General features: G+C 37.7%; 3 protein-coding genes across 3 annotated transcripts; 2 read left to right on the top strand and 1 right to left on the bottom strand.

The window, feature by feature from the left end:
• Positions 1-27: 27 nt before the first annotated feature.
• Positions 28-3,737, top strand: LOC110414642 (Bacterial sec-independent translocation protein mttA/Hcf106). The gene is made up of 2 exons (XM_021425938.2): positions 28-536; positions 3,470-3,737. The coding sequence occupies exons 1-2, from the start codon at positions 204-206 to the stop codon at positions 3,596-3,598; spliced, it is 462 nt and encodes a 153-aa protein (XP_021281613.1). The 5' UTR covers positions 28-203; the 3' UTR covers positions 3,599-3,737.
• A 1,700-nt stretch (positions 3,738-5,437) lies between these two features.
• LOC110415531 (transcription factor UNE12-like) lies at positions 5,438-11,348 on the top strand. Its single transcript, XM_021427208.1, has 7 exons — positions 5,438-6,474; positions 7,103-7,213; positions 8,432-8,551; positions 8,875-8,940; positions 9,356-9,421; positions 10,098-10,175; positions 10,588-11,348. Exons 1-7 carry the CDS (start codon positions 6,085-6,087, stop codon positions 10,813-10,815), a joined length of 1,059 nt encoding a protein of 352 aa, XP_021282883.1. The 5' UTR covers positions 5,438-6,084; the 3' UTR covers positions 10,816-11,348.
• An 808-nt stretch (positions 11,349-12,156) lies between these two features.
• On the bottom strand, positions 12,157-22,849 carry SWP (RNA polymerase II transcription mediator). The gene is made up of 8 exons (XM_021426030.2): positions 22,406-22,849; positions 20,298-21,362; positions 19,648-19,745; positions 18,345-18,519; positions 17,215-18,232; positions 16,097-17,115; positions 14,035-15,128; positions 12,157-13,179 (listed from the first exon to the last, which is right to left on the bottom strand). The coding sequence occupies exons 1-8, from the start codon at positions 22,613-22,615 to the stop codon at positions 12,423-12,425; spliced, it is 5,436 nt and encodes a 1,811-aa protein (XP_021281705.2). The 5' UTR covers positions 22,616-22,849; the 3' UTR covers positions 12,157-12,422.
• Positions 22,850-23,071: the final 222 nt, after the last annotated feature.

The raw sequence follows: 23,071 nt of genomic DNA, 5'->3' as shown, positions 1-23,071 counted from the left end.
GATACAGTTAAAACTCAGAAAAGGACAAAACTTGATAGCCTCCAGACTCCAAGTCCCCAACCTTACCCTTTCTGTTTATCTCTTCATCTTGGAAGTGGAACTCTCCTGCCCAAAACCCTTACGTACACATATAAAACTCTCTCACTTGAAAGAAGATCCAGAAACCCTTTTAACTCAAAGATCTTGACAGATTTAGGAAAACCATGGAGATCACTTCCATAACTCTCTCTCTCACAAGACCCCTACCACCTTCACTTCCCTTTTCTTCTGCTCACTCCAATTTTATGACCTGCAGTAACAGCATTTCTTTGTTGAACAAAACCAAATCTCAAAGCAAATCTGTTTTTGTCGTTGGTCAACCAAGAAGGAGAACAAGAGCTGAACCTGCCAAAAGGGGTCTTACTTGCAATGCTTTGTTTGGTCTTGGTGTGCCTGAACTTGTTGTTATTGCTGGAGTGGCTGCTCTTGTTTTTGGACCAAAGAAGTTGCCTGAAGTTGGGAAGAGTATTGGGAAAACTGTCAAGAGTTTCCAACAGGTTTGTTGATTGCTTTATCTGGGTTTTGCTTGATAGTTCGAAAACTGAAGGAAAATGATCCAGAGTTTGAATCTTGCTATTCAAAAATGTTTCTTTTGTTATTTGGTTGTTGTAAAATGGGAAGCTTTGATGTTGTTGCTGAGAGATCTTAGGAGAAAAGTGAAAAGGAAACAAATTTTGACTTTGTTGTGCTGTTTGATTAAGGCACCAATTAAAATTTGAACCAACTAGATGACTTTGTTATGCTGAATTGAGTTGGGCTCCATTGGAAAGAAAATTGAGTTAAGAGTGGATAGATTTACTTGTGGTATTTCTTTTGTGAATTGTTAAATTTAATTTTCAAATTTCTGATTGTATCTTAACTGTCCTATTTTTTGGGGAGTTACTAGGTTAAAGGTATTGTCTTGATGCATTGTATTCCTAGTTATCTGCCATTTCTTGAATTGTTGCTAAAGATAGCTCTACAGGCTTTGTTTCTGATTGAAGGGGCAAGTAAATAACTAAATATACATTGTAACTTAAATTTTAATAAACTGAAAGTTAGTAAAATCTTGTTTACTTCAAAGCTCTAGACCAATGGTAATATTCTTGACATTAGCTTTAGTTCTTGGGAGATAGATTCATTAATTGTAATCACCCCGATAACATTTGGGAACTATTAACCTTGTGTGCTAGGAGTTTTCTAGAAACTTTATATTTCTTTTCCTAAAATGTTTGAGAGAAGAATGCAATGGTATTACCTTTGAATGGGTTGTTCATGGTGCACAACTTGTGTTTAGGGAACTTTATCCAAATTAGAAGCATGGTATAGTAGATATTAGTTAAACTGCATTGCACTTGTTATGGGAAATAGGATTGGTGGGTTAGTTTTTATCGCATTTCATGGATTATAACTGGAGTAGTTTCTTTGCTTTTAAAACCTAGGATTGAATTGAGCCAAACTTGGGTGATCACTAGTTTTAATACTTATCAGTCCCAAATACTGTGTCATCTCCCCTCTGATGTGCAGTCCTCTCTTCTACTAGAAGTGTTGTATGCAAGTTGCCACCAAAAGTTCCTAGCATAGTAGGTCTGCACATTATCAGTTAATTCTTTATTTCAAACCCACAGGAATCATAAAGCAAGAATGAAATCAGCTTGTTGTACTAAAGCTAGCTACAAAACAAAAATAGAATAATTCTTGTGTTTTCCAAACAATGAAGGGAAACCAATTGGAAAATAAAATCTCAATCCGAGTTTCATTTTTATGACCTATTAAAACAACCTGCCACTAAGATGACCTTATATCAGTGTAAAACTCAATTCCTTTGTACAACCCCTTTGAGTAACACGTAAAGAGTTAAGAATCAAGTGAAATCTTGGTGGGGTGGGTGGGGGAGCAGTTTGAGATTGGAGACATAGGATGCCTGGAGCTGCTGTAATTGATTATTGGAGTCATCTTGAACTTTGTTTTCTTAAGGGTTTTCGGATGTAATGTAAAACCAATCATGAGCTACCAAAGCAATTTCTTCTTAGCTGTTCAGAAAACAAAATGTAAAATTAGGATAATTTTACCTAGGATAAAAAAATAATAATGACATGTTACTTTATAATGTTGGAAGCTTGACAATGTATTAACCTTGAAGTTAAGTGCAGCATGGTAAGAAGAGAGGTGCTTTACACTTTAAGTTGGCTGAATGCGGACGATCAACATTTCCCTGGTCAGTGGACAGCAGAAATGATGATCCATGCTAAGATATGTTCTCTTGAGATGCCAGTTTTTATGTCCTAGAAAAACATATCCATCAATCTAATTTAAACAGCAATTATCTAGTTTTCCCAGAAGGATTATGCTCACTTGTTGTTGTTAGTGAACTTTTTATTCTTTTAGTAAAACTATATTCTTTTGATAGAATTATTTGAATGCCATTCTCAAACTTCATTGTACCTGTCTTTTTGTATCCCAATTGCTAATGAATATATTGTTAGTCTGGCCAAACTAATCCGAGAAGGTCCTGTTGTTATCATCTTAATTTCAAATGTGTCATGCCTCCTTTACTTCCAATTGCTAAAGGATATTTTTGTTTGTTTGGTCAAGTTAATGTGAGTAGAATCTATTTGTACCGTGCCTATTTTAGTCCAAATTTCTAGATTTAGTGGGCAAAATATGAAGAAACACATAACTAGATGACCGGAAATTGGAATTAAGTCTGGCTTGCTTTACTTTCTTTCCAATTACGGGGAGGTTCTTTTGATTTATTCAGTGAAAAGGAATGCCATTTTGATGTCCTGGAAATGATGTGAGTTAGAGATCAGTGATTCTGGGTGTCGTGATTTTCTGAGAAGCCTTTCCTTTTAAACTGATATTCAATGACATTTTATACGGCTCATGTTGAGCATTATGGTTCATTAATAACATTCTGGTTGCTCATGCTGAGTACGGTGTCTCCTTGTTAGTGACTTAACTTAATCTTTCATGTAGAGTTCATGAGTATCCCTTGTTATAGCCCTTTTAGATGGCATTTTTTTTGTTGTGTTCCATGATCATTTTTTGGTATAGTTTGCTCTATAAGCCTATGTTTGGGAAACAAAAGGGGAAGGGAAGGAAAGGGGATGGAGGGGGAGGAGAAAAGAGGGAAGGAGAGGGTAGAGTTCCCCCTGTTTGGATTTGTTAAAAATAGAGAGGGAAAGACAAAGAAGGACTGGAAAGGGAAGGAAAAGGTGACTTATCCTTGACCTATAGATAATTTGTTAAACATGGGCACGAGACATTAGTTCCCTCGTCTATACATTCAGTTTCCAATTAGCTCATACATAAGCTGCGTTAACAATTACTGTAAGATTTTTTCTTATATGTTGCCTCGATGTTTCCAAGTAATATTTCTTAGATGCAGCCTTGCTGACATTCTTCATGGTTGATAAGATTAAATTTGATATCCCACAACATTTTGCAGGCTGCCAAGGAGTTCGAGTCTGAGCTCAAAAGGGATCCTGAGTCTCTAACTGAGCCATCTGAGGAGAATCCTACAGCAGTTATCAAAGAGAAGAAACAAGATGTCGAGGTCTCGAAGGAGAGTGTATGAGATTGTAAAACCATCATCTAGTTGGTACAATTTCTCTATTCATATCTGTTGTAACGATGAGCTTAGAACAAATAATTTTGAACCTAGATAAATTATGTTAGCAGTTTTTTTTCAATGGTAAGACCATCACTTGATACATTGTCTCCAGTGCATGTTTGAGAAATTATGGTTTTAGTATCCATTGACCAAACTGCCAAGTTCCGAGTGCTCCGGATTTTTATCCTGCATGAGAGCTATAACTCAGATGGTCGAGGCGTCGGAGGTAGGGTCGAGATCATAGATTCGAGTTGTAATGCTATGTTCTTGTGTCACAGTAACCCTTCAAGGAAAGTAAGCAGGATGCTTCAATCTCACATCACATAAGCAGGAAAAATCCTGTAAAGCCTATAAACATGGGAGTTGCACAATGGCACTTGCACTAGACAAAAAAAAGAAAAAAAAAATCTCCAAGTATCTGTTGTGGCTGAAGGTGGCATGAGGAAATGCTGCTTTTGTGCTTATATTATATTGTCTCTGGAGCAAGGATCATAGCTGCTATTATTGATTAATGATCAATAGTTTCAGCCTGAGCCCACTTCCCCATTCTTTGCCCTTGGTGGGTTTGTCTGAGCCCACTCAAATTGACTTTCTTCTTCTCTTTCTCTAAATTATTTCACTGGTGGGCCAGGAATCATTGTTTCTTCTTGAGATGGACCCCATCCCTAGCACAGGCCATTTTCTTTCATTTTCTTGATTAGGTTGGTAATCACATGTTAAGAAAACTGATTAAGATCCAAAGAAAGGGATTAAGATTTGATTAGACAAAAAAAAAATTGGAAGCATTACTGGTTAATTAATCACACTGATCTAGACGCTATTGGCCCACTCATTTGATCACTGAAATGGAGAGTACCATCTATTGGACATGATGGATTCTCATACACACCATATAAAAAAAATTTGCAATCCTCCAATTTTTAGTTTAAGAGAAAGGGGTGGGGGCAGAAAGTAGGTGAGGATTAAATAAATAAATAAAAATTAATAATAGCAATTAAATTAATAGAAAATCTGTGATATATAAATGTCTTTCTTCTAATTTTGTAATGTATAGATATCACACGCTTTAAAAGGTGTTTGTATTGATTTGGATTCTAATGTGTCACGTAGCACAAATTATATAGAAAAGACAATACAAAATAAATAAATAAATAAAAATAAAGGAAAGAAAACAAATAGTATAAGATAAACATATTGCTCCAATTTGTCTCTTGATGATGAAAAGATCCACTTTGATTATTGTTAAATTTTAATTAATTCTTAAGTATTAAATTTTCTTCTTAATCTAAGTAAATTTTATATAAAACAATATATTTTTTATTTTAAAAATAAGTAGTGTTGTTAATCACATACCTAAATCAATGTTGAACTAGTTTTTTTTTTAATCAATTTACCATATATCACACATGTGATAATTTTGGATATGACATATTAATACGATATAAAATTAATATAAAATTATATAAGTTTAGGTTTAAGATTGTCACGTTTTAGTTAATTGGATTATCATATCAATTTGTATAATAGTTGTATGAACACGTTTAATACAATTCAAACAAATCAATAATATTATAAATACTTAAACTAATTATCAATAGTGTTGCGGCATATAAAATTTAGTTTGATTTATTTAATACATGTATTAGTTGTGTTGTATAATCTGTTTAATAAATATGTTCACGTAGGTAATTAGATTTTGATTAATTAAATTAATTACGTCGTATACGATAAATTAACAGATTTAATATATTAGTATATTATTATATTATGTAGAATAGAAAATGGACTTCATCAATTCTTCAATCCTGTGATTGTTTCCGCACGCTCTTCCATGGGAGTTGGCTTAGTTCCGAGCTCTTTTATTTTCTTTTCCTTTCCAAAAGGAAAGCTTTCCCATTACACACACTCTCTCTCTCTCTCTGTGTCTCACTTTAAAGCCATAACTCACAACACAAACCGAAGCTAGCTCTCTCTCACAGAACACAAAGTTAGACTCAAAGGCCAAAACAAGACTAGGAAGAAACACTCTTTCCAGTTTCAGTTTCTCTTCTCAAAGTCCTCTCTCCTTCTTTCTCTCTCACAACTTCCCATTCAAACCATAAAGAAAACAGTAGAGACCAACACTAAGTAAAAAGGCAGTGAATTGAAAATTCTTCTTGGAATCCGCAATTCTCTTTCCGGGTTATCGGGCTCCGGATCTGCCACCCATTTCACCAACACCCTTCACCTTTCTTGGTTACCCCGTTAAAACCCCATAACTTTCTACAAACCCACCAAGAAAAGAAGAAAGAAAAAAAATAGAGAAAGAACCCAGTTTTTTGAATCTCTTTCCACTGCCAAAAACATTGGAAAACACTTCTTCTATATAGTAAAACTCAAAGGCAAAAGTCTTTATATATATATATATATATACAAGTGACAGAGGGCAGCTGCTTTGTTGGTGATAAGACATGGCAGGTAATCAACAGGAAGGGTTAGGTGATGATTTCTTTGAGCAGATCCTGGCAGTGCCACCAGGCTACGGTGGTGGCGCTGGTGGTGGAGGTGCTGGTGAAGTTGGTAGTGCCACCTTGCCGATGGCGTTACAGTTAGGGTCAAGTGGCGGTCCAGCTGGTGGCAGTAGTGGTGACGGTGGTGGTGGTGGTGGAGGGTTTAGAGGGATGGGAATTGGTGTAGGCATGGGAATGATGCCTCTGGGTTTGAATTTGGAACATGGATTCTTAAGACATGAAGATGGAGTTGTAGTTGACAGCAACAACAGCAACAGCAACAACAATAACAACAACAATAATAACAATAATGCTTCTTGTTCAGCTGCTTCTGCTGTTTCTGGAATCAGTGTATGACATTCAATATCTATCTCTTCCTTTCCATCTGTGCCTATTTTTGTTCGTTTTCAGTATCTCCCTTTACTTTTTAAAGTTGGGTATGAAAAAATTGCTGCATAATTTGTTTTGTCCTTGAGTAATGAATTATTTCAGGATTGGCAGTTTTGGGTTGTCCTTTTTCTATTATTTTTAGTTCCTTTTTTCTTTCTCAGTTGTATGAAGAATAAATACAAAAAATGATTTCTTTCTCCTTCTTTTGAGTCTGAGAACAAACAGTCTACTCTGGGGTATGGACATGTAATAATGGTAGAATCTTAGCAAACTTTTCCTTTTTACAAAGATTTGTAAATGATAGGATAGGATAGGATATTGGGTACAAAGGCTACTATTTTCAAATGGATTCTGAATTTTTAAGCTGCTTTCATGCTCTGGAAATTCAAACCTAAATCTGTGCACCGGACTTTTTTTTCTCTTGCAAAGTCAGCTTTTTCCGATTGGGAAATTCCCCTAACCTTCTTTGGACTTACACCTTTCAAATTTGAACAAAAGTTTCTGCGTAAAGGTTTTATATGCTTATGAAGAAAATTAGAAGGGTAATTCAGTTATTAATGTGTCTTTGTAACTCTGCTCATGGTGGCAGGAGAGAGATTCCATGCATATGACAAGCTTGTTTCCACCCTTTGGACAAATGCAAACTCAGCAAATCCGTCCTTCAGCTCCTCCTCCTCAGCCTCCTCACCAGCTTCACCAGGTGAACTTAAACTTTTTTGGACGAAAATGCCCTTGATATTTGGCTTAAAATGGTCCTACTGGGGGCCTTGGCATTGCTTTCTCTTTTTGTTCTCTTTTTCCTTTAGGGTGTACTGTAGGAACTGACCTTTTTGTACGGTCCTGTCATGATTAACGTCAGGGGTATATTTGATATTTGCGAAAAATCTAGGGTTGGTTGTTACTATTCGGTGCTCTGCACGCTCTTTTGAGGGAGAGTGGGGGTGAACGGGAAAGTAAATTACTGACAACAGAGAATGTGTCGTGCACGTGTGACTTTCTCTACACGTGCGGGGAACTCTGCAATTATCACCTCATCTGGTTTACAAAGGGAGGGCTTGAGTGGTCCTTTTCAGCATTTGTAGTGATAATCTTTGTCAGGAAATAGATTTCCACGCTCTTTCAGTGTTTGATAACAAGCGCGTGTACAACAATCGCATCAAAAAAAGTTGGGTTTGAGTTTCCAGTTTAATTAAAGAAATGGTCCAGGTCAAATGTTTGACTTTTGTGGATGACTGCATTGTTTTGGTTGAGCCATTTTTATATCTTTGTGTCAATTTTTAATTTACAGATTTTTGGCATGATTTCGGGGAATAAAATTTCTTAGTTCGTTGATTTCCCATTGGCACAGAAACTTCTCTTGTTTGACTTCGAGCTCTAGAAAGTCGGTGATTAAGTTCATAAGAAAATATAGAAGTACCCTTGGTTAGATTTGCATTAGTTTCGAGTCTTAATCAGCTTTAGGAAGCTCGATGATGAAATTTAATCTCGAGAATCCTGAATGAAAGTGTACGGAGTAATTTAATCATCGAATCCATTCACCGAGTTATGTTTCCAACTTTGAGATTTGAGAACTATTAGTTCATATGTGCTCTTTTATGCTTAATGCTTACCTGAATCCAGCTCTTCAGATGATCTTAAACTTATATGATATTTTGAAGTAGGCAAGTGAGCCATCTGTACAGAATGGTTCAAAGTGTACTACTTTATGAACATTAATTGTTACCAAAGTTTTAGCCTCTTTTTTTTTTTAATATGGTGGACTGAGTGTTCTTTGAATATATTCTTGATACATAGGAAGCTGTTTTTTTTCCCTTTTCCACGCACTGTCATGGTTGCCAATTTCTTGCTTTTAGTATGCATCTCCATCACGTTTACTAATGGTCCCTAACACCACACAATCCATTACATCCTGATGCAGCAATTTCATAGCCAGCCAACATCAGGTCCAGTTGCTGCTGCACCGCACCCGCCTGCCATCCGTCCAAGGGTGCGAGCAAGACGAGGACAGGCAACGGATCCCCACAGTATTGCTGAGAGGGTAAACTTGATTCTCTATTTCATAAAACCTATAATTATGTTACATGGGGCTTCTGTCAAGTCAGAGTTCTTTTATGAGGTGCTGCTTGGTTCCTTTTCATTGAAAATGCTTGCTATGATCTTTCTTTGACATCTTTTCTTTTTATATATTTTCTTAATAATGAAGTTTGGTATGTTTTTGCCATTTTGATGAAATGAATCTTGGTAATCTGTTCATTTTTTGTTTAATTAGTTTTTTTCTTCTAGTTATTTGTACATGTTCCCTCTTTACTTACAAGCTTTTGCACCTGGTCCCCCTTCCTCCACGTCCTTCTGTGAATGCAGTTACGCAGAGAAAGAATCGCAGAAAGAATGAAAGCTTTGCAGGAGTTGGTTCCTAGCTGCAACAAGGTTTGGACATGCTCAGCATAATTTATATATGATTTATGTTTACTTGTTTGCTGCTGCTATTTGATTCTTCTTCCTGGTGTATAAGAAGTAAAATAAACTGACTTATTCTGTCCCACTGGTTGCTGTTTTTCTGCATTAGAGTGGAATTTTTTATTGCTTTATCTTATTGACCAAAGCCAAAGGCTAGAGCTTCTAGTTGTTTAGTATTTTGAAGTGTTCTGTTTTCTTAAGACTTCTCCCTTGCCCCAAGTTTTGTAACGTCTGCATGCACATGGCAAGATGAATATCATGAAAATGTTTCCATTTTTTATGAAATCCATGGAGTTCATGCTATTGCTCAATTTTGAAATGATGGGGGAATCTGTTGTGGCATCTAAGATCCGCATTTGCTTATGCATTACTAAATCTTCTGCAGACGGACAGGGCAGCCATGCTTGACGAAATTGTAGATTATGTGAAGTTTCTAAGGCTTCAAGTTAAGGTATTAACAATTAAAATCTCGATTTCAATCTTGATGTGACTAAGATTCATTGTATTTCAAATGGTTGTTGTTAAATAGTCTTTCTCAATAAGTTAAGAAAGGAATCATCCTAAAGATACTTCAGTTGCAAATATCTTCAGAGATTTCCTTTTTAAGCATTCCATTCTCTCCATGTACTTTGAGAACACTTAATTGAATTCGTCGCTGCCATGGAAGAACTCATCATTGCTGCTTTTGCAATAGAATTTTCTTCAAGCCTAAGAATATAGAAAAATAAAAATAAAAAGGAAGAAAAAAAGCCCTCATCATCACTATCTAAAAGTTCCTAACTAATTTGAATTACTTGTTCCGATCATGTCTTTCCAAAGTCTTTAGCAAGTCCTTATCTCAGGTAGGGTCCCCTTGCTGAATCCTATACACATCTATGAAGACCTTAAGGTATACCTTTATGTGTAGTAGTTACAATGTCAGACTGAATTGACTCTTGTCTGGTGCCGGAATCTCAAGGCTAAAAATAAGTCATTATCGAATAGTAAAAATGTGAACTGCATTACTGTTACTTGGATTAGTAACTAATGTGAACAGGATTCTACTGTTTCTTCTCTTGTCCCACAGCAAATTTCTGTTATCAATTATATTCACTACACGCCATTAATTCCGTTCAATATTTGAACAGGTCCTGAGCATGAGCAGACTCGGTGCTGCAGGTGCTGTGGCTCAGCTTGTAGCTGATGTGCCGCTATCATCTGTCGAGGTAGTTTATATGGAAGGATCATGATTCTGAGATTTTCCTTTCATTTAGTGAACCTAAAATTAAAAGGAGAATCATGCTATGAAAACATGCAGACTGTAGTATTGAGCATGCAAATTTTCGTGATTAGGAACTAAACTATTGAGTATGCATGAAACCATAAGAACTAAGTCATAACTTGTATGTACAGTTATCTCTGTTGTTGTCATAATCCCTTGTTACTTCATAGTTTGTAAATGTACATTCTTTTCGAGTCCCATACGTTGCACTTGTATACTGGGATATACATGTACATTCGACAGGTCATTTTCAGCAAATCTATTAACTGGATCAAGTAGTTGGCTGTCTTTTTCAGATATACCGTGTTTTCTAAGTTTTGTTTTCCTTGAATTACTTTTTATCTTTCTGTGAATAGGGAGATGGCATAGAAGGTGGAACCCAGCCTGCCTGGGAGAAATGGTCAAATGATGGAACTGAGCAGCAAGTGGCTAAGCTGATGGAAGAAGACATTGGGGCTGCCATGCAGTTTCTTCAGTCCAAGGCACTTTGCATCATGCCCATATCACTGGCCTCCGCGATCTTCCGCACACACCAACCGGACGCACCAACGATAGTGAAACCCGAATCAAGCACCCCTTCATAGAGCGTGCCCATAAAAACGACTTCTTAACCCTGTAATAGTCCTATCCTGTACTCACTCACGATGGCTATTTCGTGCTTTGGTCCAATCTTAACTCTCATTGGCAACATCAGTCAAGTCAGTGCAACCTTTTCCATCCTTCTTTTTTCCAGTTTTGTTCCAAAAGCAAAGAAAAAAAAAAAAGGAGTGATTCCCATACCTATCTTGAAAAAAAACTTGGAAAGGCATATTGATGTTACACTCCATGGTGTAGTCAAGGGAAAAATACTTTTCAAAGGTTTCATTGATGTTTTCCTCTTCTAATATCCATAGTTGATCGAGTGGAGGATGACCCAAAAAAAATGCTGGTGGTGGGAACTCGCTTTCTTTCTTTTTGTCTCTGGGATAGTGGGAAGTGGACCATTGAAAAGGGATGGATAGGTATGTGTATGATGTATTTGCAGAAAAATTTTAATGCAAGTTGAAATTTGATAATGGACTGCCTTGTGGGAACTTTCTGGTTTTTCATAAAGAAGTTTGCTAAACACTGTTTATAAGGTTGAGCTTCTTGTTTCTACAAAAGAAAAGTGAAGTGAGCCCCCTTTTTGAAATTTTGCTGAATGGGTTGAGTTATTGGAGAGAGAAAGGAGGCAGAGAAGCTGTATTTTGTTTTCTAATGTATACATCTACTACCAAAAAGGTAGGGGGGGGTAAAGCTAGTGACACTTTTCTTCTTATCTAGAATAGTACAAAAAGAATGTAGTTGGGATACTAATATCTAGTGATGAATGATGATCACTATAAAGAATTGAACATAAATTCCAATGTGTCAACTGCATGTTTTATGGGAATATGCCTTTAGTTGGGAAGAAAAGAGGATAAATATGAAAAATAAAAAATTGCACAATTTATGGGTTTTGAGACTTCTTTCGAAATCGATTTAGGATAAAAAGTTTCACATACTCAACTCTATGATAATTAGAAGTTATATTTAGTGTTAGGTTTGTCAAGGATCATGATAATTAAAAAATTTTTAATGAAAATGTTTCGTTTTTTGAATTAGTGATAATTATGAAATCTTTGTGAAAATGTTATTTTCTTCACGTTCTTGATAATTTGGACCCTTCGAGTTCTTGATAATCAAAAGATTTTTTTAAATAATCATGTCAAGTCCATAATAATTAGGGTTACGAAAGTATTGCGAACTTGGACATTAACTTTCATTTTTTTGATATCACATTATCAAACCCATATATGACTGGAAGAGGAAACAAACAAATTGGACTTCCAAAGTACAATGAGTTAAAAATCCCGGACACTTTGAAAAAGATAGGAGTGGTAACACATCTTCAAGTGGAATCCTCATAATTGTTGAAGAACCTACTTATAACTTTTATCAAGCTTTAAATCTTAGAAAATATCATTAAGGCTGAGAGCTAAGGATTGCTAAAAAGAACTTCCTTAAAAGAACTTGCTAGTTGTGTGATATTAACACTAATCAAATTTACAGAGCAAATGCTAAGGAAATCAGTAGAGACAAGTAAAACTTTTTCTTGAAACTTGTAGTTACATGATGCTACCAAAAAAAAGGCTTCTAGGATCTGTGAATCCGTCTTTGCCCACACCATCTCTCAATCCTTGAAAGCACAAATGAGTGCTCTTTGTACATGGTCTGCCACTGCCCTTAACCTTCCTTGAGCAGCATCTCCTGCTGTACACCCACCAACCTCCACAGTTCGAGCCACCCTCTGCTTGCATTTCTCCCAGTCATCGACACGCAACCAGCATGCTCGTCCTCCATGGCTTCCTTCCATGCCAAGAAAGGACACGCTGGGGTTTTCACCAAATGAATATCTTAATCTCACTGAGACGCAGTAGGGCAGCCAAGCAGCGCCACCAGCAGCGTTTATATGAGGTATATGGGCAGGGTCAAGTACAACGGTCAGTGCAAAATCCACGGAGTTACGAGGTCGATCATAGTGGATATTGCTTTTAGTCGTGGATGAACTTTCGGAACTATCATCAACATTTACCCCAGTATGATTTTCAAGACACAACTCGATTCGGGGTTTCTGCGCAGGAGCTATATCTCCACCTTGTGTCTGGGCTAAACCTTTTTTCCATGCTATTAATTTCAGGAATTCTCTTAAAACTGATATGGGTAACGTGAGAAGAGTAATGAATGATGCAACTCGTGAGGCATCATAGGGTTCTGATGCAACGCGGCGACTGAAGTAGTCACATATCTCGCATATTTCAGATTGAGTCAATTCCTCTTGAGCATTAGCATTGTTTTGTTGCTGCTGCTGCTGCTGATTGAAGCGCTTCACACTAAGAACCTGAAGAAGAAGTTGAACTCTGTGGACACTTACAGCAAACACATAGCCCCTGCAGAAAGACAAGCAATCAGATGACTATCCAAACACAGATTTCCTCCATATATAATAACTGAAAATCAGCCTAAAGAGAAAGGAGCATTCCAAAAGAAATCAAACAATCAACAATGTTGCACTGTCCTCCCCTATTTTACTGTCTCATTATCCAACCAAGGCTCTGAGCCAAATGAATCCCAATCAATTATATTATACTTTTCCATCTCTATTTTCATCCTATACTTTTATTTGGTTAGGTAGCCACGTTTGCTGAAATCTTTCTATTTTCTAATTTTTAAATCACAAAAAGCCTAATAATCATATGGAAAGGAAACAATGTGGTCAGTTAGGAAGTCAAATCCCACACTACAACTTGAAGCTGCAAACACTCATCTGAAAGCAGTTCCTGTCTTCCCATAGTGATATCAGCACACAAAATAGCCTAAGACTGACCACCATGTCTTCTGCATAACTCTCTCCACTGAATTGATCGTCTTTTAGGAATTACAATGCAAGACACAATGGATTCAACCAAACTTTCGGATGGTCGAACCACACCTAGCCGTGGGAACCAACAGGAGCTTCTACAGGAGGTTGACACATTCAATGCTAGGCATCAAATGATGTACCTTTATATTGGTCATAGTTAGAAGCAATCCTAATTATCATATCTTGTACATAAATTATTACCCATCTATTTTTCACAAGGACAATTGAAGCAACCAAATTAATCATGTACTTTGAACATAGAGCCAGCAAATTCATTAATATAAAGAGAAAACAAGAACTACAGGTAGAAGTTTCCTGCATGTGGGAAAGGTAACTAGAGAAACATATTGTGACCTTAAATTTAGCACTTTCATTCTCTTACCCCACAAAGAAACGCAAGGCAGGCTGTTCCTGGTCCAAGTTCAAAAGGGCACCTTCATTGTCCTTCAAGATTGATCCCAGGATCTCTTTCAAAAGATCTGGTAACTGGGCAAATAACCATAGAACTCCAAGGTACTTGAGAATACCCCTCAGTACCTTCTTAAGAGCAACAACAGGAACCCATCCACCTCCATATCCTCCATCATCACCAAGACCAATAATGGCTGTATTCAGTTCCCCCCTTACATGTGCAGGAACACCACTACCAGGCGATCGACGTATTGGTAATCCCGAGCTCACAACAGCCAAATTTGGGGATCCTGGAAGGGCATTTCCCACACGGTTTAAACCAGCTACCTGGTTTGCTGCCCTAGACATTGCTGCCGAAGTAGGGAGATTAACTCTATTTCCATTTGCTGAAAGCTGTGGACCTGAATTTGAGTTTGGATTGTTTGAATTTGCCAGGCCACCTGTTTGTTGACCACTGGTGAAACCAGAATCTAATCCAATTAATTCCTGGCTAACATGCTCCATAATGAAAGGCCTGAACTGTGGACATGGTAAGGACCCTCCGAAAGAAGATCCCCCCCTGGGTGGTGTTGCAGGTGGTGTCGCTGGTTGCAGCCAAACCTGATCTCCAGCAAAGCATCGCATGTCAACTGCAAAACGCTTGCGATATATTATGCGTATCCAATATGGACCACGCAATACAACAGAAACATCAATGGGCAACAGTGAACTGGGGACAATGCCAGGGCCACCTCTCCCTGGAGGGGCAACTAACATTCCAGGCCCATGGAGGCCATGATTTCCCAGAGAGCTTGCGGAACCAGATGCAACAGGATTTCCTGCTGGACCAGAAGCAGCCTGATTGACATTTGTAGTTGAACTACTTGGCAGAAGTCCCTGGGATGGTACATAACCTGACTGTTTTGGCATGGAAGAAACAGCTGCAGATGCTCCAGGGACTCCTGGAGCAGGACTAGCTCGAGCAGGCCGAGTTGCAGCTGCAAGAGCATGCAAAGGTCCTGCAGTAAGCCGAATGCAGTCCAAGAGGGATGCAACTTCAGCTCCATCTATGAAATCTTCCAAAAACTGTACAAAGCAACTGAATAAATTAGTGCATTTATAATAATCATAGGTAAATGGAACCAAGAAAGGTTAGATTTGTACCCAAGCCAAGTTCCTGTACTATCCAGAATACAAAGTAATCTACATTATATTCCAAAGTTGAAAAAGTATCATGTGTTTATGATGAAAAACATTCCTCATTGCTTATGTGAGATTAGCTTATTACATATTTATCAAGCGACATCCCATAGGTTATCACACACTGCTACAATGTAGTTCACAGGAAATTTCCATTGAAACCCTACTTAAACACATTCATGTAGGTTCATGTAGGTTACTGGTTTACTGATCAGTTGAGGGAACTCCTTATGCTCATAAATGATCAACCTTTAAATCAGTACACTTCCAAGAAAATGATGCAACAACTTTAAGATAACAACCATTTGTCCAAAAGCTAGAAAAGTAAAAGGTATTAAAGTATTCATCCCAGCATCAAAACCCGAGATTTGGCTCATTGGTTGGTGCATGATCTCCCTACTTAAAAAGCAAAGTTCAAATTCCCCTTCACCCAATTCCTTAAAAAAAAAAATCAACCAAGATGGCACCGGTAACCTTTCATTCAGTGTAATTCTGAAAAACTCAGAATAAATGCCACTATCTTAAGCCCATCTAACATTCTTAGTCAAGTTCTTAGGGAAAACAAATTGAAGATAGGCCAAGACATTTTGTAATTTTTCATAAGAAAAAAGAAACATGGAAGAAAATTAATAAGTTGCTCACAAATGATATCAATTAAAAATGAATAGGACTGGCATAGGCCATAGAACATATGAATGTGTCATGGAGATCATACAGGAGGATTGTATTCAAACACCAAATCAGAATGAAAAGCATGATTAGAACTATGTATGAAATCAAGGTAAAATAAATGAGAAAAAGAACTAGACAAAGGAAAAATTTCCATTTAAAAAGAAAGAATTAGGAAAACGAACCTTGGTATGAGGCCAAAGTTGGTCAGGGGACACATGCATTGTGCAGCCTTCTTTACCTGATTCCCACTCCACAACAAAGCGAGCTAAGACACCTGATCCAAAGCAAAACCACAAACTCAACAGTCCTACGGCCTCAATTTTGAAAGACCTTCTCATCTGTTCTGATAACTTATCAGCAACATCAACAGCACCTTTGCCTCCAACTGGTGCTTTAACATCAGAGTTTGCACTGCCGTCATCAGGTTTCTCATCTGCTCTAACCCCAAGCAATTTCCGCATCCCAAGAGCAAACATTCTAGCATTAGAGAGCCTTCGTATATCTGCCACCAACTTCTTAATACTATCTGCCTCAACAGATTGATAGCTCAGAACAACACCATCTGGATCATAACGAATATGAGAATCCACATCAGATGTATTGGCTATGCGTACGCCAGAGCCCCAAGGTGTATTATTACCTCCCTTCTGAAGTTCCCACAAATCTCTAAAGTGTTGGTCATTTATTTTGACATCCCAGGACATGCTTCCAGGCCTGCCAAGTCGCAAGCATATATGCCTCCATGAATCACCTCGGGCAGATGGAAGTCGGAACCATATATTGGAGGATGCATTTCTTAGACCCACTTCTTCAACATATGGAATGTCCAGTTCCTCCATCTGGCTAGTTAGCCTTGCATGTTTAATACAAAGTGAAGAATGTCTGACCACATGAAGAAGAGCAGAAACATAGATGCAAGAAGGTGCATTCCCTTTATTTGCTTCAGCTATAAGATTCCCATAACTGTATACTTCAGTTTTATTGATCATTTCTGTAGAAATAAGCGCCTGTGATGAAGGCTGCTGAGGGTAAGCCACATCAGTGGTTTTCCTTCTCTTGCAAATTCCTGCATCAGCCCCTATACCTTGGAGAGATGGAATCAAACTCAACATATCTGAAACTGTACGCTTTCGTGGATTTTTGTCATGTTTGGAAACATCATGAGAAGTACCATGACAAATTGGAGTTTCTGCTGCCTGGGCTGCAAAAGGTGCATTTTGCCAGTCAATTATACCTAACCATAAAACAAATTTAAACAGACAGATCCAGAAAAAGGATGAACTCAGAGAAGGTATCTTACATACGGGAGGTGAAGCCAAGGGGCTTGATCCAGCAAACCTAACAGATGCAGTTAGATTTGTGGAGGATGAGCTTCGAGGTCCATTAGGTTTTGCACTTTGTGCAGAGACTCGAGGAACAGTTGGTCTGGGCGGAGATAATAGTCGAGATGACCTACTTGCTGACAGTGCATCCTTTGAAGTATCATTTAGCAATCTCAACTGATCTTCATCCAATGCTCCAAGCTCAACTGAATGATTAGATCTAAGAGAAGCCAGATCCTGATCAGATTTTGAAGTGGATAGCTTCTTCGCAGATGTGCTTCTTCCTGTACCAGAAGACAAGGAACCAAAAGAACTGGACTGAAGTGAGCCCTTCAGACCACTTGATGGATATAATGAACCACCATAATGAGTGGCTGGGCTTGATACTTTTGCAACATTACTAAGCTGTGGGACCTGCAAACCCACTTCCCACTTTGGAGAGGGTGTTCCAGCTTTTACGCTATGAATATTCATCGGGACAGAACCAAGTTGAGAAGCAGGAGATGAGCTGAATGAAGAAAAATTCTGAGAAGGAAAAGGAGTGGCAGATGTCCCCTTTTCAGTTTCAAAAACTTCATCAACAATCGATGAAAAGCTTGATGAAGGACCCCCAGCAATCTGCATAGAACTATCGAGGTTGAACTCAGAAAGAAGGCCATGTTCAGAGGTCTGATTCGGACCCCCAATATTAGGCAAAAATGAAAGTAATTTTCCCCAGTCAAGTATGCTCAAATTTGTTTCATCTTCAAGCATCTGCATCTGGCTAATGTCAATTTTCTTGATGCGCAACACATTATTCAAGTCATTAAATGACTGACCCTTCCCTGATGGATCTGGCTGAGTCTCTAGCAGTTTAAACAGAGGCTTGAAATCCTTATCAAGTTCCATCAGCAGAAAATAAGAACTCTCACAGTCTGGAAACCCCATTACCAGTACAGCAGAACCATTCACAAGGTTCTTGGGCACCTTCACTGCAGCAAAACCATGTTCATAGACCTACAAGAATCAAACATCCAGATTCATTAATTAATAGCAAACAAACAAATGAAACACAAAAGCAACTATACAGCAATTAGTAACAACAAACAAAAAGGCGGGAGTTGATTACTTCGAGGCCTAAGAATCTGCCAATAGAGGCAAATAGATGTAATATACTTTTGCTTCTCAGGCTAGTAAAAACATCCGCTGCTGTCATAGTTCCTTGATTTAAAGCTTCTTCACAATCTAACAATGCTGAAGGTGAAAGAATATTCTGGGATGACTGGAGAAGAAAGCGGCCGTTCCTGCAATCCAAAACAAACTTTCAATAATCCTAAACTAGGCAAAGACATGTTCATTAACACAACTAAGTACAAGTGGAAAGATGACAGCTCAAAAATCTTGAAATAGAAAATTAACAAGGTAAGAAGCAGCAAAGAAGTCACCAAGTACAACTGAAACTGCCCCATTGTTATTTTGAGAGAGAGAGGCGTGGAGGGCATCGTCGAAAGTCAGGTAAGAGTAATACTCAAGTGGCAAAAGCAGAAATAATACATCTGATAACCTAGAAATGAAAATTTCTTGCTAGGTTTGATCCCAGTAAAGCCAACTCTTCCAACACTTCATATAATAATATCTTCTTCTACTTCCAAAACATTTTGAAAACCATGCACATATCTCTAAACATAAAATTTCTTAAAAAAGCTTCTTGCTAAATCAAGCAAGTAAAATTCCCTTGCCAATTTTAAATTAAGAAATAACATTGTTGCTTAGTTTTCTGATAAAATATAAAATCCTTTTCAATCTAGAATAGACCCAACTCATGGAAAACCGATAAATTTTAGTAATGAATGAAACCCCTACAGTCAAAGAAAGGTTCCAGTAGCCCTGCGAAAATGAAGAACCAAGTTAACTGGTTCTTGTGCTAGTGAACGCCAGAGACAACACTCATCAAAGTGCACAGCAAATATGTTTGCAGGCTGAATTGCTAGATAATCCAACCTCACTTCAATGGCAGAACATCAAATTTCCAGCGCAGCAACAATCTTAAAATCTGATTGCATGATCCATAGTTCCTACCCTTACCATGGTCTAAAACAAGGAGCACTGAAACTCTTTTAGGAATGTAACCAAATCCTTCCATAGTTAAACAGGCATGCATGTAGCTTTCCACATGCAACTAATTATCTGGATCTTAAATCACTTACACAAGGAATTTCATCCTCAATGCTAAATGCTATATCAACTAGATCATAGAAGTGAATGCTATGAGCACTGATCTTTTCTGTTTTTCCTTCATATCAATAGGTTCCTAATGTTGAGAATGGATTACTAAAGGCAAGTGCACACGTGGTAGAGGAGAGCAAAATGAAAAAAATAAACTACTAAACACAGAAGAATTAGACATTATTTGAAGGGGTAAAGAATAGAACCTTATGTTTATTCCAAGGGTAAAATATGATGAGCCATAAGCACGGACACGTAATACTTCTTGCCCCTCACGCTCCTTATTGTCAAGCTTAGCATCCTTCTGCAGCAAAAAATGGAGAAAAGAGAAGTTACCACAAAGTATCATCGGTGATACCAGAATCATAAACTCCAGCAAAAGACTATAGCGATGAAAGCAGGTTTTAAAAGAGAAAGTAATGAAACAACAACACTATAGTTTTTGCCGATGTATATTCTATCTCCTGATATAGGATTGTGTTGGTGGAGAAACAAATAGCAAAATTCTTTTGAAGTGCCAATTTGTGAGCAGCGTCATAAAGAAATTCATCACTTTCACATGTAAGTGACAGTAATTTAAAAAAAAAAATAGAAACACATGAGATCTTTTATACACAACTTATATACATACAAAGAATCATTTAAACCTTTTTAAAAACAATCAAGTCCAATTGGTTGATTCTTTTGTCCCCATTAAAGAGAGGACAGAGATAGAAACCTCCAGTTAAATTGAGAGTTAGACGTAAAGTGAAAAAAACTTTGTCCTTAGGCTCCATCCCCATTCATGCATGATTCTTCACTATGACATTCCTGTGCAAGTTGTCAGCAAATAAACCCATAATAAAAGGGAAGCAACCTTTTTATGCTCACTGTCAGGTTCATCAGCCTGTGAGTGGAGAACAACATCACTAGTAGCTCGGCAAATCTGCACATTTTTCACCAGCTCCTTCTGAATTTCCAGCAGACGAGTATATCTATTGCACGATATAGCTCTTAACAGCAGCTTCTCAACATCAATGCAACTTTGGTCAAGGGAGAACCCTGCCTCCTTGCCAGTTAATGGGTCTATAACAAATGTGCCATGTTGACACTTAATCTGCAGGTCCGGTCCAGGTTCAATTTTTATATATGGGCAAGCTCCTGAGTCTGAAGCACCCGAGTTTTTATCAAAATCTAACCAATAGACAAGCTTTAATCCTGGAGTTCGTAGACCAGCAGAATCAGATTCATTATCTTGATTCACCTGTGTGAAACCACCACTTCCTCCATCAGATATCAGCTCAAAGCGAATAGCATCTTTCCATCTCCCTTGTCGAAGTGCCTGTACTTGCCTTATCACAGTGTCCATAACAAGTGCAACACAGAGCTCATGTAGAACTGAGTATAAGGTATTGAATGGATTCTCTGCTGCAGACATTCTGCGCTCTAAATCATCACCAAGAGCATGCCTTCTCAACTCTTCTAGTTTCACAAGCCCACTTCTCTCACCAACAAGTAATTCTAAATACAAAATCCTCCACATTGATAGGTGTCCTCGATAACCAAGAGTAACTAACACCTTAAATTCGCCATCTACACGAAGCAGAGCTGTACCATTGGAAACTTTCACTTCAGAAATTTCCTTGGGCAGTGAAACTTCAAGTAATTTAGAGCGTACAAGTGTGTCCAGCTTTCTCAAAGCTGGCTTCTGCTGATCTTCACTTAATGAGCTTTGCATACCCACAGCTTCTATAGATTTTGGTACACGCTCATATGATCCTGTGAGTAGGACTTCAACAGCAGATGGAACATCATAGACAGGGGCCCGAGCTTGCTGTAGCCCCTCATGCATGAAGAATAATGAGTCTGCAGCCTGGGTGAAACATGTATCATGACTTGACAAAGTAGATGCCAATTGCTGGCAATACTGTATCAATGGAACCTGCACATCACAAGATAAGGCTAAATATGAACATATATAGCTAATATGTCAATTAATTCCCATGTGGAAAGGACTCAATGGAATTTTATTAAAGAATCAGAGATACATATTACTTTCACACGCAATTTAGTAGTCGCACATCATAAGAGTTTAACTCCTTAAATGAGTCAGATGATACTTGCTCTTTGATGGCCCAACAAGCACAATCAAAATGATGTAAAACATTAATTAATACTACAAAAGCCTGCAGAATCTTAAGGTGCATCTTCATATGATATTCAACTTCCACAGAGTCTACACTTATATCAAAGGATTATACCATTGACGTTGATAGCTACACTGAGTCCAACTACTATAGTGGCATGATCTAATGGGTTGGCATAGAGCATTGAAGTCATAAAAAGCGTTGCAACTCATAGCATGGTTAATGGAAGTAAAAAAGTGAGCATCTCCATAATATTCCAGCAATCGTCAGGTAAACTCTTACGCCTGCATCCTCCCACAAGTAATCTATTTGAGCACATTACTAGTTTTTTGAATAAGAGACGGGCATTATAACAACCAAAACTGACTATTGATTAACTTTTCACAGCATTTATTTTCCAAATATTTGTATTTCTTCCTCCTCCTTCCATGACTCTCAAATACTAAGCTGAAATTTCATAACAGTACCTCATTTCTACACTTCAAGGGATTCGGATTCACTAAAATTAGATCCATTACAAACCCAGATACAAAAGAAAAATTACACTTAAATTAAAAAATAAATCTTTAGTTCCAGTTTCAATAGCTCGGTAATCAAACAACTAAAAACAAAGAGTCCACCAGTTTAACTGAGTCACTGATTTAAAACGCAAAACCAACAATTCTTTTACCACAAAAAACCAAAAAAGGAAAGAAAAAAAAAAAGAAAGAAAAGAAGCCAAATCTTTTAATACAGAAAACTTTAATTTCAACAAAACCCACAAATCTTTTAGCAAGACAAAAGGTGAAACCCAGATAGCTAAGTGAGCTCGAGGAAAACACAAGCGAGTCGAACTCACCTGCTGACACCACTTAGCAAGAACATTGAGCCTAAGCATCCGTTGCTGGGTCTTGACTATATACTTAAGGAGATTAATCTTCTTCTCCGTATCCGATTGGTCGTTTGATTTCGATTTCTCCACGAGTTCTTGCAATGACAAGAACGATTCCTCGGCTGCTCGGCTCACTAAACTCGAGAACTCCACCGTCTGTTGCCCTAACTCAGCCATTTGGAAACCAAAACTCAAAAATTCCCCCACAAAATTTTTAATTTTGACGTCAATTAGGGACTCTAGGGTTTGGAATTGGATCTGGGTTTCATTGCAAATGCATGAAAATTACTGCTTTTGAAGTTCCACCTCTCAATCTTTCTCTCTCCCCCTCCTTCTGGGTATTTGTTTGGGGTCTCTCATGTAAAGGAGAGAGCTTTCTTTCTTTTAGGTTCTGGCTTCGGGGAGAGAAAGAGAGAGGCAAAAGAAAAATTTTGGATGTAAGAAATGACGAAAAAGTCTAATATAAGGACAAAGGAAAACAGAATTGCCACGTCACCTTTGAAAAATGATTCAGATTAAGTGGACAAATATTTGTTTTTTTCTCTCTGCCAATAATACCCTGTCCATTTTTTTTTCATTTTTTGTAAATTAAAACTAAATTAATTTTATGAAATTTGAATATTTCAATTTTAT

Source organism: Theobroma umbraticum, unplaced genomic scaffold (assembly GCF_002168275.2).
Source record: "Theobroma umbraticum cultivar Fairchild unplaced genomic scaffold, ASM216827v3 scaffold_147.0, whole genome shotgun sequence".
NCBI lineage: Eukaryota > Viridiplantae > Streptophyta > Magnoliopsida > Malvales > Malvaceae > Theobroma > Theobroma umbraticum.
Note: the sequence above shows the minus strand (reverse complement) of the source record. Positions and strands in the feature narration are given on the sequence as shown.

What these genes read in the sequence shown, in the direction of transcription:
- SWP (XM_021426030.2), bottom strand. Translation starts at nt 22,615, where the DNA reads ATGGCTGAGTTAGGGCAACAGACGGTGGAGTTCTCGAGTTTAGTGAGC. An exon ending in CTGACAGTGAGCATAAAAAG is followed by an intron (nt 19,746 to 20,297) that starts GTTGCTTCCCTT and finishes TTTTTGCTGCAG; the next exon opens with AAGGATGCTAAGCTTGACAA. An exon ending in GCCTTGCGTTTCTTTGTGGG is followed by an intron (nt 13,180 to 14,034) that starts GTAAGAGAATGA and finishes GTCTTTCTGCAG; the next exon opens with GGGCTATGTGTTTGCTGTAA.
- LOC110415531 (XM_021427208.1), top strand. Translation starts at nt 6,085, where the DNA reads ATGGCAGGTAATCAACAGGAAGGGTTAGGTGATGATTTCTTTGAGCAG. An exon ending in CTGCTGTTTCTGGAATCAGT is followed by an intron (nt 6,475 to 7,102) that starts GTATGACATTCA and finishes TCATGGTGGCAG; the next exon opens with GAGAGAGATTCCATGCATAT. An exon ending in TGGTTCCTAGCTGCAACAAG is followed by an intron (nt 8,941 to 9,355) that starts GTTTGGACATGC and finishes AATCTTCTGCAG; the next exon opens with ACGGACAGGGCAGCCATGCT.
- LOC110414642 (XM_021425938.2), top strand. Translation starts at nt 204, where the DNA reads ATGGAGATCACTTCCATAACTCTCTCTCTCACAAGACCCCTACCACCT. An exon ending in CTGTCAAGAGTTTCCAACAG is followed by an intron (nt 537 to 3,469) that starts GTTTGTTGATTG and finishes AACATTTTGCAG; the next exon opens with GCTGCCAAGGAGTTCGAGTC.